The sequence below is a fragment of the Perna viridis genome, chromosome 4 (genome assembly GCF_037379345.1).
Source record: "Perna viridis isolate PV_CMFRI_1.1 ecotype Kerala chromosome 4, ASM3737934v1, whole genome shotgun sequence".
Classification (NCBI taxonomy): Eukaryota; Metazoa; Mollusca; class Bivalvia; order Mytilida; family Mytilidae; genus Perna; species Perna viridis.
The window spans coordinates 28083986-28099325 of record NC_142448.1 but is presented as its reverse complement, the minus strand read 5'-3'; the positions used below and the strand labels follow the sequence as shown (position 1 = coordinate 28099325).

Here is a 15340-nt window from a genome sequence, read left to right as displayed (position 1 = left end):
TGTTAATTACACCTCTGAAATGCTCTTTCAATATCTCAAGGTGTTCTTCAAATTTTGTTAAGGTGTTGTTGTCTTTGTCCTTGATTGATGAAGTTGATTGTTTACCCTTTAATAATTGCCTTTTTTACCATTGTCACATGCGTTTTCAGCTTCTTTTACCATTGTCACATGCGTTTTCAGCTTCTTTTACCATTGTCACATGCGTTTTCAGCTTCTTTTCCAGGTGTTCTTCATAATTATGTTTATCTTGCTTACAGCTTTTTTTCACCTTTTTAATTTACTGATATTCTGTTTTGTGCCTATCTGATTTTTGCAGTACGAACAATGCCGTTGATTTGTCTTCCTTGGTTGAATTTTTGCAAGTATTTTCAGACATCCATTGTTTGAAGTTTGTTTTTTTTTAGGTGGCCTATTGTTTTTTTAAGATTGTACAATTGACTCCCTAGTTTTACTCATGTTGTGTTGAGTTATCATCGTATTTTCTAGTGTACTAAATCTGTTATGAGGTAAAATTTTGTAGTCTTGAATAACTTTTTGGTCACTGAATTGATAAACATTAAATTTCTTTTTCCTTGTCTGTGTTCTTTTGGATGAAAGTAGCTTTGGTTTTAGCTGGCAATGAATAGGTGATGATCTTACGCTATATCAGCACATCTCTTAATGCGTACGTTTGCTGCGCTGACCTCCACCGTTTGGATATAGCAATATGATTAATTTGGTTTTCCATATCTCCTGTTATCGATACCAATTTTACTTTTATTAGGGGAAATCGTGCCACCAATTACTAGACTGTTTATGGCACGAAAATCAGCAAAGAGTTCTCCATTTTCATTCATTTCACTCATTCTATTTGGTTGTATTTCTCTTTCTCTCCCTTTACTATCCTTTTTATCTCCAAATTATCATGAGGATGTCTCTCTTTGGTTTTTCAATAGTTTGTAATGGGTTATAAAAGTCATATTTCTTTTCTTTGTTGATAAGTAAACATGGATTGATGTTGTTTTCTGAAATTGGTGTCAAACCTGGCAGTGGTGATTCTAGGTGATACAGGATTCAATTCTAACAGACCTGCTTAGTTTTTAGGGAAAGCATGAACTCAACACCTTTATCATTGAGATTAGTAATGTTGCTGTTGCCTGTTGCCTGAATAAAAAATGGTATTAAAATGAAAAATGGTGTCATGCCAGATGTATTCCACCTGACTTAACTTGGTCTTAAAATTCAATATTGTATCTGTCCATATCTTAGGCAGCTTGAAAGCTCTCTCAACGTTAATACAATGTGCAAAGGTAATTATGGTGAATATTTTGCCAGATGAATTTTCGGGATCACCATCATGTTTGAGGTTGAGGTGGTGAAGTGGAAGAATACAGAAGACCAAATCCAGGTTTGCTAGGTAATAGAACCTAATGTTGTGTTTTCTTTTTTCAATTGACGAAGATAAAAAAAAATGTTTTTTTTCCTCGGTACTTCAATTCAACAACCTTTATATTTTCATCAGTAAATTTGATTTGAATTTCAAACATGTTTGTCTATTGTGCAGAGATTTAAATTCATTATATATGTATCTATATCGTTTTTAGTATGGAAACAAACACATTTTTTTCTGGTCAAACAGACGTCATATTCTCGGTTTTGTCAAAATGTACAAGTTTCTATTCATACAGATAACCGTTTTGGAGGCTTAATTCGCTAATGTCATAACTGCTGATATTATATTTACTTGTTTCTTCAATTTTGTCAATAACAAGCAATGACAAATGAAATACTGTCAGGACAAAAAAGTGTGAAATAGAAACTTGCAACATTCATTATATTTCAAATATTTAATGTTGTATCAAAGAACTACAACAGTTGATTCCTAGCACAAAAAAAAAACTTGTTTGAGTAGAAAAAGTTTTATTGTATTAGTTTTGGCAATCATTAAAAACTTTTGATGACCTGTAAAGGTTTAATTGTTCGTTGTTTGGTGAATGACTCACTGACGTAAGATGTGTAAAAAATGTGATGCTTCTATTCATATTTGTTACATTCATATAAATATTTCAAGTACTTATTCAACACTAAAATTCACTGAAATTATTGATTTATAAAACAGTCTTGCTCACCTAAAATATATTGTCTAATTAGAAGTATGGTATTAAATAAATGTACATACATTGGTACCTAAAAGACGAATGATAGCTCACACAAATGTCCTTTGTTATAAAGTTTAACGCAGCATTTGAGCTTAAAAAAGGCTATCAAACTAAATATTTAAAAAAATGTGAAGCCAGGTTTTGGTACTTTGTTCTTTATATGTAAGACAAAATTAATACTTAATATTATAGAATAAATGCATAGTAGGCACCGTGCTTTTTTCAACAGTCAAACTTTCCGATCGCCATTTTCTTGAAAATAGGCCACAAACAATCAATAAGATTATCAAAGTAACAAATTAGAAGTATAGGAAAAGTCAGCAAACGGAAAACAATGTACTCTCTCTCTCCTTCTCTCTCTCTCTCTCTCTCTCTCTCTCTCTCTCTCTCTCTCTCTCTCTTATACGTAGACAAACACTTTTATGGAATTACTTTAGGTGATATCGACGATAATTTTAAAGTTTTTCCATAAAAATTGTTTAATGAAAAGTTATTCATAATCCTCAAAATCAAATCAATATCTGAATAATTTAGAACATCATCCTCTATAAATGCATTAAACATTTTTAATTCTTGCAAACTCAATGTATTACAGAAAAAATAAATTACAGAACAACATGACAATAACAATTTTAAAATTGATTTCTAACATTAGCTTATAAAATCCATTGAAGGAAATAGTGAATGTCAATTTATGAGAAATGCAATACATATGTAAATGAATCGAGTATTTACTTCCTGTTGACGCAACGAATCATATACAAAAACAAAAACCCTGTTTTCGGTCATTGTGTCTTGTTCTACGTGAGCTGAGATTAATCTCGTGCTTCAGCAAACAAATGTGCTCTTAAATTATTTTCAAGTACCTTTTTCCTCCCACTTACGATCCAATTAATTGCATAAAAAATAATGCATTTTGTGTGTGTGTGTTTTTTTTTTTTTTTTTTTTTTTTTTTTGCTTTTGTTTCTTCAAATTTCTACATTATACATAATGACTGAAATCATATTTTTGGTTTAACAAAACATTAGTTAGGTTTGGTGTCCTGAATTTAGCAGTATCTGAATTTTCCAAAAATGGGATTGTCCAATTTTCCAAAACAGTCGCATTAATTCAATTCTACAACTTACTGAACTACAAAACGTCAAATGTAGTATAATTTGATCGAAAAAAATTCAGGCTTCACACATAAACATTTACTAAATATCAACCCTATAAAAACTCACATTTGAATGTTCAGCAATCTATATTTAGTTAAATAACAGTTTAACTATGACCTTTGAATTCATAATCAAATGTTTCCGCATGGAAACTGTTTCAAAGGAAATAAATCAAATCAATATTTATCGCTTTCGGATACAAAGAAGGTTAATATGGATCGTAGATCAAGTTTATTGTATTTGTGTTTATATATGTTTGGTAAGAAAATTAAATAATTACTTTAGCAGTTGTTACCTGTGATTGGAGTCAAGTGTTTGAATTTTACTTTTTTGAAAAAAAAGGTCTGCAGCATGTTCTTAGTAAATGTTTCGTTACTTTGGGTGAGTGGAATAGTACTTGTTGTCCCCCGTGAACATATTTCTGCTCTCATTCCAGACGAACAAAATAAATTAAGGTCCTAATTATTTTTCAACATAACATTTATAAATGAAGTAACAAACTGATAAAATCTAGCCAGTAGTCAAAGGAAAAGTCCGTATAACAAAATGCAATCAGCGCATAAACCGGAAAGTTGGAAAACCACCGCAATGATCCTTATCTTTGTACATGCATTTCCAATTTAAATTCAGAGACGTTTCCTTCACTGCTATTTACATGTAATAGTTTTTTTTTGTATTGTTTTACTCTTTTCCTAATGAGTCGTCTATATTTTGTCCATTCGACCACGTCTTTTGGGGAGATTTAGTAACAAAAGAACAAATATAGGCTTTGTTAAATATTCTAAATACCATCAACTGAAATTAAAAAAACCCCTCAAAAACAGAATGACATTAATTGCTTGTCAAAGCGGGAAAAGGTGATTAGAAGAGTTTCACTAGTACCACTGTATCGAAGCAAGATATTTTTTATTTCATCTTCTGTTATATAGTCACATAAACATCATGTATCGTTCTTATTCTTAGATATACGGAATACTCTGTCCAACTATTTGAAACCGATGACTTGGGATTACTCCTCACAAAAATATACTTTAAACGCGATGGCTACTTTCTTCGATTTGTTAATTCCCAATTATTTTAAAGCAATATTTCTTCAAACCCTGTGTAAACAGTTTCTACACCACAACTTTACACGACTTGCAAGATCATGCCGGTCTTAACTGATGCTTTGTACCACCTTAGATTTTTTTTACAAATAAGCTATTGGAAAAAGGGTATTGTGCCACAAAACTAAAATCATCACATCAAAAGTTTTATAATGACAAAATGAACTCATTGATCGTTAAGATGTGGTCATGTCCACTATGAGAACAGACTTGTTGTGGTGTGTTTGGAATTAGAAGAAACTTTTTCTACAGTGTTAAGTTTATTTTGGGTTACTTATCTATCTTTTAGCTTAGAATGATCTTATTGTTGATTAGAACTGGTCTGTCTGTTTTCTTGGTGTAGCCTGTGTCACGTGGTTACTGATAACTTGTTTCCCTGTCAAGTTAATCTCAAATAACTTCTGTTATTATTCATTTATTTAAAACCCTGCTTTTTTGGTTAGAACCAAACTATATTCTATATCTTTCACTCTACTGCACTCGAGAACAGACTTGTTTTGGTGTGTTTGGAATTGGAAGAAACTTATTCCACCGATGCATCTGATCCATTTTCCTAGTGTTAAGTTTATTTTTAATTTGGGTTACTTATCTATCTTTAGCTTAGAATGATCTTATTGTTGATTAGAACTGGTCTGTCTGTTTATTTGGTGCAGCTTGTGTCACATGATTACCGATAACTTGTTTTCATGTAAAATTAATCTCAAATGTCTTCTGTTATTATTCACTTACTTAAAACCTTGCTTTCTTGCATAGAACCAAACTCTATTATATACCTCTCACTCTACCACACCCCTTTTACAAAACAAGTCTTGACACTCCTGTTTCTGACCTTACGTCAACCTCATCATTTTACAGACTTGTTGCCATCATATTGGATATAGATTTCCACAGACTCTTTAAACCAGATTGTGTAAAAAGTCAAGAAAAACGATCATTTGTTCAACTACCATTTGTCAAGAAAGGTATAGATGCAATTAATTTGGATAACATTCTCCATAAAAAAAACGTTACCAACCAAATTCACCAATATTTCAAAGACAAATCCATACCAAATATTTTATATTTCTGTAAGTCTATTGTTTGTGTGATTTTAGTTACTTCATGTTCTTTGTTGTGTATGACTGTTTTCCATGTCTGGTCTTTGTCCCTGGATTACATTCTTTTGATTACCGCTGTAAACTTGGTTCCCTTGATTACTTTTTCTCCCATTGCATCCATTTTTTTCAAATATAAAAGGCTATTGCAGAACCTCGAGATTGAGGACATCAAGGCTAAACCACCTGACTGTTCTGGCAAAATCTATCCATTCAAATATGGTCCTTCCGGTCACGTCGTTACGGGAGATTTAACCATCATCGAATACGAATCTCTGCGTAATATTCTTTCTAAAGGTCCCAAGTACAGTGAACCACGCTCCATAAAGTTGTTATGGATGCCGAGGAGGACTACGCAAGAAAATGGATAAAACATGAACAAGTAAAGACATTGACCATCTGTCAGAGTGGTTTAAGGTCGTGAGACTTTTAATTTTGGAACGAATGCAAGTTTTAAGTAGGTCAATGAGTGCCAATGCTACATTAAATTTCAAAGACCCCGATGTAGCAAACACATTGTCTACTATACATGACAAATATGTTGTTGCACCAGCAGACAAAGCCCAAAACAACATTGTTTTGTCTGTAAAACGTTTTACATCCAATGGTTATTATCAGGGGTAGACGTAGAAAATAATAGCAGTGATAAGACATATACTGCTAAAACACTCCAAAGAAGAGATTGTGGAAAACCATAAATCTGTGCTATCCTCTTTTGATCTCTCTACCAAGGAATATGATTGTAATTTACCGTCTATGTACTGGATTCCTAAACTCCACAAGAATCCATACAGACAACTTTTCATAGCTGGATCTGCAAAATGCACCACCATACCTCTTTCAAAACTTTAAACTTCTATACTAACAGCTGTTAAAGAGGGCTGCAGTCCTACCACAACACTTGTTACTCAAGTAGTTGTATTAATTCAATGAGGATCCTGACAGATCTTTGGAGACAATCAGTTCAAGACTATTATCAAAATATAATAGCATTAAAACCTGTGATTTTTGTCAACCCTGTATACTTCTATTCCCCATACTCAGTTAAAATCCCGACTTAAAAACATTATATATCGTTGTTTTTCAAAAAAAAGATGGTACACCTAGATACAAATATGTAGTTCTTGATAGAGATTCCTCATACTTTGTAAGAAATAATTCCAAAATATCTTCCAAATATACAGAGGAAGATGTTTACAAAATGTTTAAATTTTTAATCAACTTATTTGTACGATGTGGTGGACGCGTTTTTTTAAATTTCAAACCGGTCGGCATTCCAATGGGAACAAATTGCGCTCTTCCACTTGCTGATCTATTTCTTCACTCTTAGCAGGCTGACTTTATAGCTGATCTGATCCAAAAGAAATAATATCGTTGAGCTAGATCCTTTAATCTCAGTTTGCGCCATACAGATGACGTATTATCTTTAAACATTCCTAATTTCGGGGATTTGATACAAATCGCACCTTCCACAAAACAATTGAGATAAAGTATACTACAGAAACTGTAAAGTCAACCTCATATCTTGAACTACACCTAGAAATCGGTGGTAATCGAACACTATTGACCAAACTTAACGGCAAAGGTGATGACTTTTCATTCAGAATTGTGAATTTTCCTTTCATTCGTGGCAGCATCCCTTCAGCACCTGCGTTAGGATCAACTCATACATTATGCCACAAACTACGCAGACTTTTTATATCGCGCTAACTCGTGGATTGGATCGTTATGGTGTATCTATCTGCGCCATGAAATCTGATTTATTCAACGTGTCATAGTTCTCCTTCCCTCTGTCGTCTACCCCGGACCTGCCTTTTTATGAGCAACTCGGCGGGTGTTTCTAGAAAAGCAGAGGACGCTTACCCTACCGGTGCACCTGGTCCATGCTTCCAGTTTTCCATGATATTAGTTACTTCATGTTCTTTGTTGTGTATGGCTCTCTTCCGTGTCTGGTCTTTGTCCCTGGATAACATTCTTTTGATTACCGCTATAACCTTGGTTCCCTTGATAATTCTTTTCACAAAACGAATAACTTTCTGTCTCTCTCTTCTTATCATTGTGTTGTTGAAAAAGGCATCTTCCTAAAAATTTCAAGGTAATTAATTCCGAAACGACAGTAAGTATGTCCTCTTTCAAAAAGACAAATTGTAGGGTCCGTAATAAATTACAATGTTGGTGGATTGCAACATCACAACATCAAGTCCACTTCGACTCGTTAAAATCCTTCAAAAATATTTTGTACACTGGTTGTTTCATTATTGACAAAGCAATTGTTTTGAAACCAGATCGTGGCCATACAACTTTTTTATAATTTGTTTCTAGTTTTGTTGTTTCTATTGGATTATAAATTAAGTATTTGCCCTTTTTTGCTTTTTTGTTTATCTATGCATTTTTCTTGCGTTTGTTTTTGTTTTTGTTTTTTTTTGTTTTTTGTTTTTTGTTTTTGTTTTTATTTGATTTCTTATAGCGTTCGTAATATTTGTTTCTTAATTGTATAGTTACACACTATTTCCATCGGATATTGTCTGTTCAAGTATAAAAATATGAAAAGTATTAAGGTATATATTTCTACAACCTCATACCTGTTTTTTGACAGACTTCACTGTAGGCAATAAAAATCAAAATTCGAATAGAAATCATACTTGTACTGCAAGTCTTCAATTGATTGGTAATGGAATCGGCCCAAATGAAACTGAAACTTGGTTGTATGAAGGTATGTATACTAAAAACATACCAATGTTACGAAAAATTGTTTGCAAACATTCGTTGTTATTGTAACAGTTGATAACTCTTTTTCTTCAACAAAAACTCGTTCACAAATATATTTTGTATTGGTTTGCTACACCGTGTAAATGGACAGTTCTTGCTTCTTGTTTGCTCGTTCAAACCATTTACTTTAATTTTGAAGTATTTGAATATCTTGTTGACGCTTCGGTATTTTGTTGTCGAAAATTACAATAGGAGGAGATGATTGCCGTGTTTTTAAACAGGACTGGACGTCACGTTAGAAAGACGATTTTTATCATTCAGTATAACTAGTTTCAATTTTACAGACACCCATGCTGGTTATAGTCGCATATCTAATGATTAGTCAACAAACTTTATATATATATATACTCTGCCACATGTTATTCATGATGCCATATCGACATTACTTGGAAAATAAACGTTTTCCCGGTCATCTAAAGTTACTTTTATACTAGAATATACACCTGTTGATCGGGAATAATAACGTTTTGATCTTATAAGACAAGCTGATTCGGATGAAGCGTACTTTTATCTTAATAATGCGTTGCAAAGGTATATGTTATATCTACTGACATTGCTTTTCACCATTGATTTATTTTAGATTATGCAATTAGCAATGAAATGCTGGTAAATGAATCGAGCTACAACTTGACAAGTATGACTTACTCAACATCAACGTGTGCGTTTCTATGCAATAAATGCTGTCATTATTTTGGGTTGCAGGTACTTTATTGTGTACAGGACATGCCTTTAATATATCATTCTTTCATTTAATACATAATTTCATCATAATTTGCTTCTATTGAAATGAAGATAATGCGCTCCAATTCTAAGCCTCATACAGATGTATGTTTGCAAATATGCATAGCAGGCTAACTTGTCGGTTTTGTTTGAACGATTCACAATAATTTAAAGGGATAAAACAGTGTATATATTTTTATGCTACATACTTTTTATGTTAATGATAAAGTAAAGATAAACTTAGGCAAATATTTTGTTTTGTTTTGTAGAGAGAAACTAGAAAGTGCTATTGCATCCCTTCGGCAAAAGCACAAAAATATAACTATTCAAGTATACAACATTGTTATGACAATAATACATGTATCTATAAGCAATCCAAAGGTAAGAACAGTATTATTTAAAAACAAATATTAAGTACTCAACTTGTTTTAGAATAAAAAACAATATCAGGAGAAGATACTATAAAAGACTGTGTTCGTTTCAGATTTAATCGATCATATGGGGGGAAAATAACTAGATAAATAGGATAAATAGTAAGTTATGAATAACAAGACTAAGAGGTAGCAAAAGAGTTTCAGTGGACAAAATATTGCCGGAAAGAAAAAATGAACAACAGAAGAAATTGAACAACATAAACATAAAATGCGCACAGAAAAAAAAACGAATAGTGAAAATGCCATAAGCATACAACTTATTCAGTGATATATTATCTAAAATGACTGTAGGGGAAACAAATTATTTCTACTGGGTTATAAACTTAAATATATTACATCTTATATTAAACGAAATAAAAATTATAAGCTTTTACAATCAATGAAAAAATGAATCATGAAAAATTTAAATTACACAAAAACCGTAAACTTCATTTAGTTAGTTGAAATATAGCTTAGAACATATTGATTGAATACCTTGAATAATAAACCTCTTAATCTTAACTTATAAGAACAATTTAACTTCTTTCTTAGGAAAGTATCTCAACTTATTGAAATATGCATCAGATAATGAAAGTTACATTGTAAATCTGAATATTTCCTGTGCAGTGGAGGGGAATGGTAAGTTACATATTACTTACAACGTAAGTTCATTCAGTAAAATCATAGGTAACCTTAAATCATATGTAAACGTTGGCATTTCCAATCGTTTGGGCAAGAGTTTCAAGGTACTATAATTATAATATAGTATTTGATAAAACAAATATAGTGCAGTTCAAAACGTGGTTTATATATCCACCTGGAATGTTTACTTTAACTTCATGATTATAATACAGTTATAAAGTTATTTATTAATTATTGTCTTAAATAATTGAATGAAAACAGCATGGTAGCTGATTATGGTCGAACAATGCAATAGAATCACAATAAAAGTACAAAATCAATCAATGGATAATTATATATGTTATTATGACCTATTATGCCATATGCTGCTACCACACTCTCCAAAGCAGAGAAAGTGGAAAAAACATAAACCAGGTCTACGAAGTAATATATCATCTATGATCTTTGCCTACAGTAGTGAAGGTAGTGAAGGTTTACTTAAGTTTTTCAACAAGTACAAATACAAAGATGATTGTCAGTTTTAAACAACGCTAACAAGTATACAAATTATCAGAACATTCAATTGCATAGAACTTGTTATGAATTGTAACGTTAAAATTGTAAATAAATGGTAGGCACTGGATTTGAATGTAACACAACAGAGATGAAGCCTCCACGGATGAGATGCACCAACCTGGGAGATAATAATTTGATAAAAGCTTTTCCTGAAGAAAATGGTTTGTACTTTTCACAAAAATATTGTCAACTGTAATCTGTGTGTATAAATTGGTTTCAGTGATAATACTTTAAAAGTCAAATTTGTTTCAAGGACTTAGACAATAGGTTTTGTGTCGAATTAAAACAAAATGCGGGTACTAGTATGGATTATTATTTGAAAGAAAAATTGTCTGGAAATTACTCGCGTATTCTAAACACATTTTTGTCTCTTTCATTTGAATTCTAAAAGACTCTTCGTATAGCGAAAATTATCGAAGAGAACAATTATCAGAAAAAGTCTTTGTGTTCTTATATAAATTAAAACTACACTTTATCATTGACACTATTGCACCGTAATTGGCTTGTTATTGTGGATTATAACTGCATCTTTCATATTATACCTATTATGAACCCTAGGCCATGATATTAGAATATAAAGGTTTTATGGTGAACGAATTATATGCACTGTTTTTCCCTATGTCCATAGTCCAGATAATCATGACGTTTGCTGAGGTGTAGTTTAAATCTGATATTTATGCCCTACTAAAGTAGAGCGGTAACCAAGCAAAATATAAATTAGCACCCCAAGATTGCATAATTATTTAGAAAACCATGCCCATAGATTAGACTGTTATCGCGAAAAATAAGCAGGTACTTTCTTCGTCAAACTCCGTGGTACGGATATCTTCAAAATTTCTCAAAATTTCATCGCCCCTCATCATTTTTTTCCCGTTTACATCATGCTCGTTTTTTTGGTAAAAAATGAATAAACTTTGTCAACTGGAATGGGCGTGGAGTGTAAGATCCTAGACAATTACGGAAATGGCTGGCACACTAAGCGATTACAGATTATTCTTGTCATATAAAAGAGATGTACTATGTTTTATGATTCTGTTGATGTCAAAATTCGAAACTTTGTTAGAAATATTAGAAAGGGAATATTTTACATGTGCAATGATTTAATTGGTTTGTTTTAGAGCTCACGACTTTGCGTTATTTTTACGAGGTTTCAATAAGAAAAACATGGATACTTCAATAGTGTTGGAATGCGTTGATATTTGAATATTTGTCTTTTGGTTTGGAGAATTATTTGTTTTTCAAGTATTGGATACACATCGCTTTTGTTTTTGTCCATATCATGTTAATAAATCGCAATATATTGAGATAAAAAACTGAAATAAACCTGCTAAGTTCGCAATGTTTGAACCGTCTTTAATTTTATGTTGCAGCCGAAAAGCCAAATATTTGAAAAGCACATGTAAAAGACGAATGTAACTGATCATTTCAATTTAATTAAAAGATATTCACTATTTTGCAGATAAATCGGTTGCGACAACTGACATTGGTGTACAACATGAATTGACTATACAGAGTGATGTGCACACTACTTTTGATAAAACTGTCTCAACTAAAAATGCTACTGAAACTGTTAATTTTGATTCAAGTACAATCATTTCTGCCATGGATAACGTTACAGGATATGAAGATAACAGTTTTGATATACGTTGTATAATTGGTAGGTAGCTGTCTGATAATGCCAGACATTGATTCGTACTACAGATAGTAATCAACGGTTGTGGAAGCTATATTTGTTTTTACAAAAATAACTTATCCGAGATTACGTGAATGGAAAAACAACAACGACAAATTTTCATTTATTTAAATAGTTTTTTAAAGAAAATCTCAACAGTGATTATCTATGAAATGTTACATTTTTATGTATACTAATTCACCAATGTAGAAGCTATATCATTAGAATAATATACACATATCTTTATGTTTGAATACTTTTATACATTGGTTTGTAGGTTTTACACTAGCGAGCTGTGTTTTTGTCGTTCTAATTACTGTTATAGCAGTTTGCCTTTTCCGACAAACAAGGTTTGTATAACGTACGGTTGTGTTAAAATAAAGCTTCTAATTAAAAAGGAATAAGTTGCAACACCTCGTCATGTTTTAGCACAAATTTACATCAAACTTTTTCCAATAAGCAATTCAACACTTCACAGACTGGAATTTCAAATGTTGATAAGATTTCACATTGTTACAGACTGTTTGTCCTCAAACTGTATTCAACCGCAAACAAAATTATACTTCTGAACGGGTTTATGATCTCCAAACTTGATGATTAGGTTGTTATTTTCTTTCAAATATCTTGAATTATAATGATATCTTTTTTACTGATTATTGTTCTAGTATATAATCCATTATTCCTTCGTAAATGGAATTTGCAATGTGCGACGGCCCATGTAAGACCAAATCATTCATATTCGTCTTACCTTAACTCTTTCTCTCAACCAAAGCCTTCAAAGTGGAAGCGTCATAGACTTATTGAAAAAAAAGGCAAGAGAAAATTTGAGGTCACTTTTGAAGTCACTATGTTTCAAGAAACGCTCCACCGTTACAATGATCTGGATTTTTCAAACTCGCGAAAGATAACCTGATGTTAAATCTTCATTCATGTCAGCACCTACTGTACTAAAACTGCTACTTGTCACCTATGTATCCAACAGATATATATTGATCAAATAAAAAAGGCAAACCTTAATTCAAGTAAAAAACAAACTTGACCTCTTATTAATTACAATATACGATATTTTGAATTTAAAACGCTTGGTCACAAGCAAAATATCAACTTAAAAATGTATACTTAGGACACATAAACATATATAGAAAAATACTGATATACGCTATTAGATTTATATTGAAATAGGGATGTGAAATTTAGTACTGGAGACTAAGATGATTTATTATTAGATTTACTGAACTATTCATGAACCGATAATTATAAATAATACTTCAATGTTTTTTCATGCGGAAACTGCAACTAAACGACTTGGCAATAATTGAAATTCTGTTATTTTTATATATAGAAAAATAAAAGTTTCCTTGATCAATAATCGGTATAATATAAGCAAATCACGAAGATTACTTAATTTGAATCATTTTTGAAGTGTTAAAATGAAAAGTATCACTTCCTGGAGAAAAATATCAGGATTCAGTGGTTACCATTGCCAAAAGTGGGCTCTGATATGCTTATTTAATAATAATTGCAAAAATAAATATATTTTTATGCGCCCCCATTTAAACAGTGTAACTTTATAGACTTATTTACACTTGAGGACGCCTTTTAAGAACGTTATGTATGTTCCCATTGTTTTCATACTTAATTATCAACTTCAATATTAATGATGTCACAATGTAAGATAACTTTGTTTCTTCGGTGTCAAAAAGGTTATTTGGGGATAAATCTGGGGTAATTCATGTAGTATAGTGAACTGTGTTAAATTTGAATTTATATTGAATAGAATTGAAAAGAATTCCCAAACAGTTAGCACAAATGAAGAAAAGGAATCTTTCTCTGAAAACAAGCTGATAATAGCAAATTCAAAACATGGTGCAGACAAAATATATTCGCAGTGCAATGGTGACGAAAGTACCCAAAACATCTGTTCTCAACCGCAGTCCTCTGATGGAAGTGAATATCATCACCTTGATTTCACACTCCGTTCAGACAGTAAACCTAAATTTGTATCAGACGGCGAATATGCCAGACCACGAACTAACACCGTAAGTGTATTTGATCAACCTTGGGATGCTGGGACGTCAAAAATTAACAAACTGTTCTCGCAGGTCAGAACTAGTGTATACGATAGTGCCAAAAACATTAAAAATTCAGTTATGAAACGAGAGAAGTATCAAGAAAATCCGACGCGGTCTAACAAAACAAAATATTATTGTAATGATTGGCAACCACCATTTTTACGATACCGTGAATCTCTGAAAAATTATACAAGGAAAAAGGTAGAAGACAATTCGATCGAAATTAATGAAGATAGGATAAGTGAAAGCAATAGATTCGAAGAAGAAATGAATTCTGGACACAAGCTTGACGGTCTATTCCCGGTTCTTCCTTATTCTGAAAGATTAAATGTGGTTTGTGATAATATTTACAGTGAACCAATTAATAAAAGAATATCTTTCCGTAATAGACTCAGTATGTTGTCAAGTTTTCCTCTCAAGCCCTTTGGATATAAACTGGATTTGAGACGCGATTCTAGAAACAGTTCAATGATAAGGGAAAAGTCAAGAATTTATTCAATGGCTGAACCGATTGATGAAAACGATGAAAGTGTGTGTTAGTTTTTTACTCTTATAACTGTTCGAATGTTTACAATAACTTATGAATGTGAGTTATTGGTAGTTCATAGAACTGGTTAAATATTACTGTATAAAAAGAACTAAAAAAAAGACAAAAATTACAAAACTATAAATAAATAGATTCATCGATTTGTTTAAAAAAAAAACCCTATCCATGTCATAAAGCTTACTTAGTATATTATAATTCCATTAAAAAACATATATAAGCAAAAGTTACTGTATACAACCCAATAAAGTATAGGCGCAGATTATTGTGTAACACTCGCACGCTCTTAAGAAATCTGCTCGGATCAATGGTCACCAATATTTATGAAATAACCCTTTTATTTTACAGTAATATTTTTTTCGTGTTCCTGAAGTGTTATTTTTTAGCTGCATGTATGAATTGTACACACTGTTCTAATCATATTGCACTACATCCAATATAGTGATATCAGTAGTAA

At 31.8% G+C, this 15340-nt stretch overlaps 1 protein-coding gene across 1 annotated transcript; it reads left to right on the top strand.

The window, feature by feature from the left end:
* Nucleotides 1-3467: 3467 nt before the first annotated feature.
* Nucleotides 3468-15338, top strand: LOC148619596 (uncharacterized). Its single transcript, XM_088579685.1, has 9 exons — nt 3468-3555; nt 8093-8209; nt 8846-8967; nt 9255-9366; nt 9951-10037; nt 10655-10756; nt 12055-12252; nt 12545-12617; nt 14045-15338. Exons 1-9 carry the CDS (start codon nt 3510-3512, stop codon nt 14877-14879), a joined length of 1692 nt encoding a protein of 563 aa, XP_088435811.1. The 5' UTR covers nt 3468-3509; the 3' UTR covers nt 14880-15338.
* Nucleotides 15339-15340: the final 2 nt, after the last annotated feature.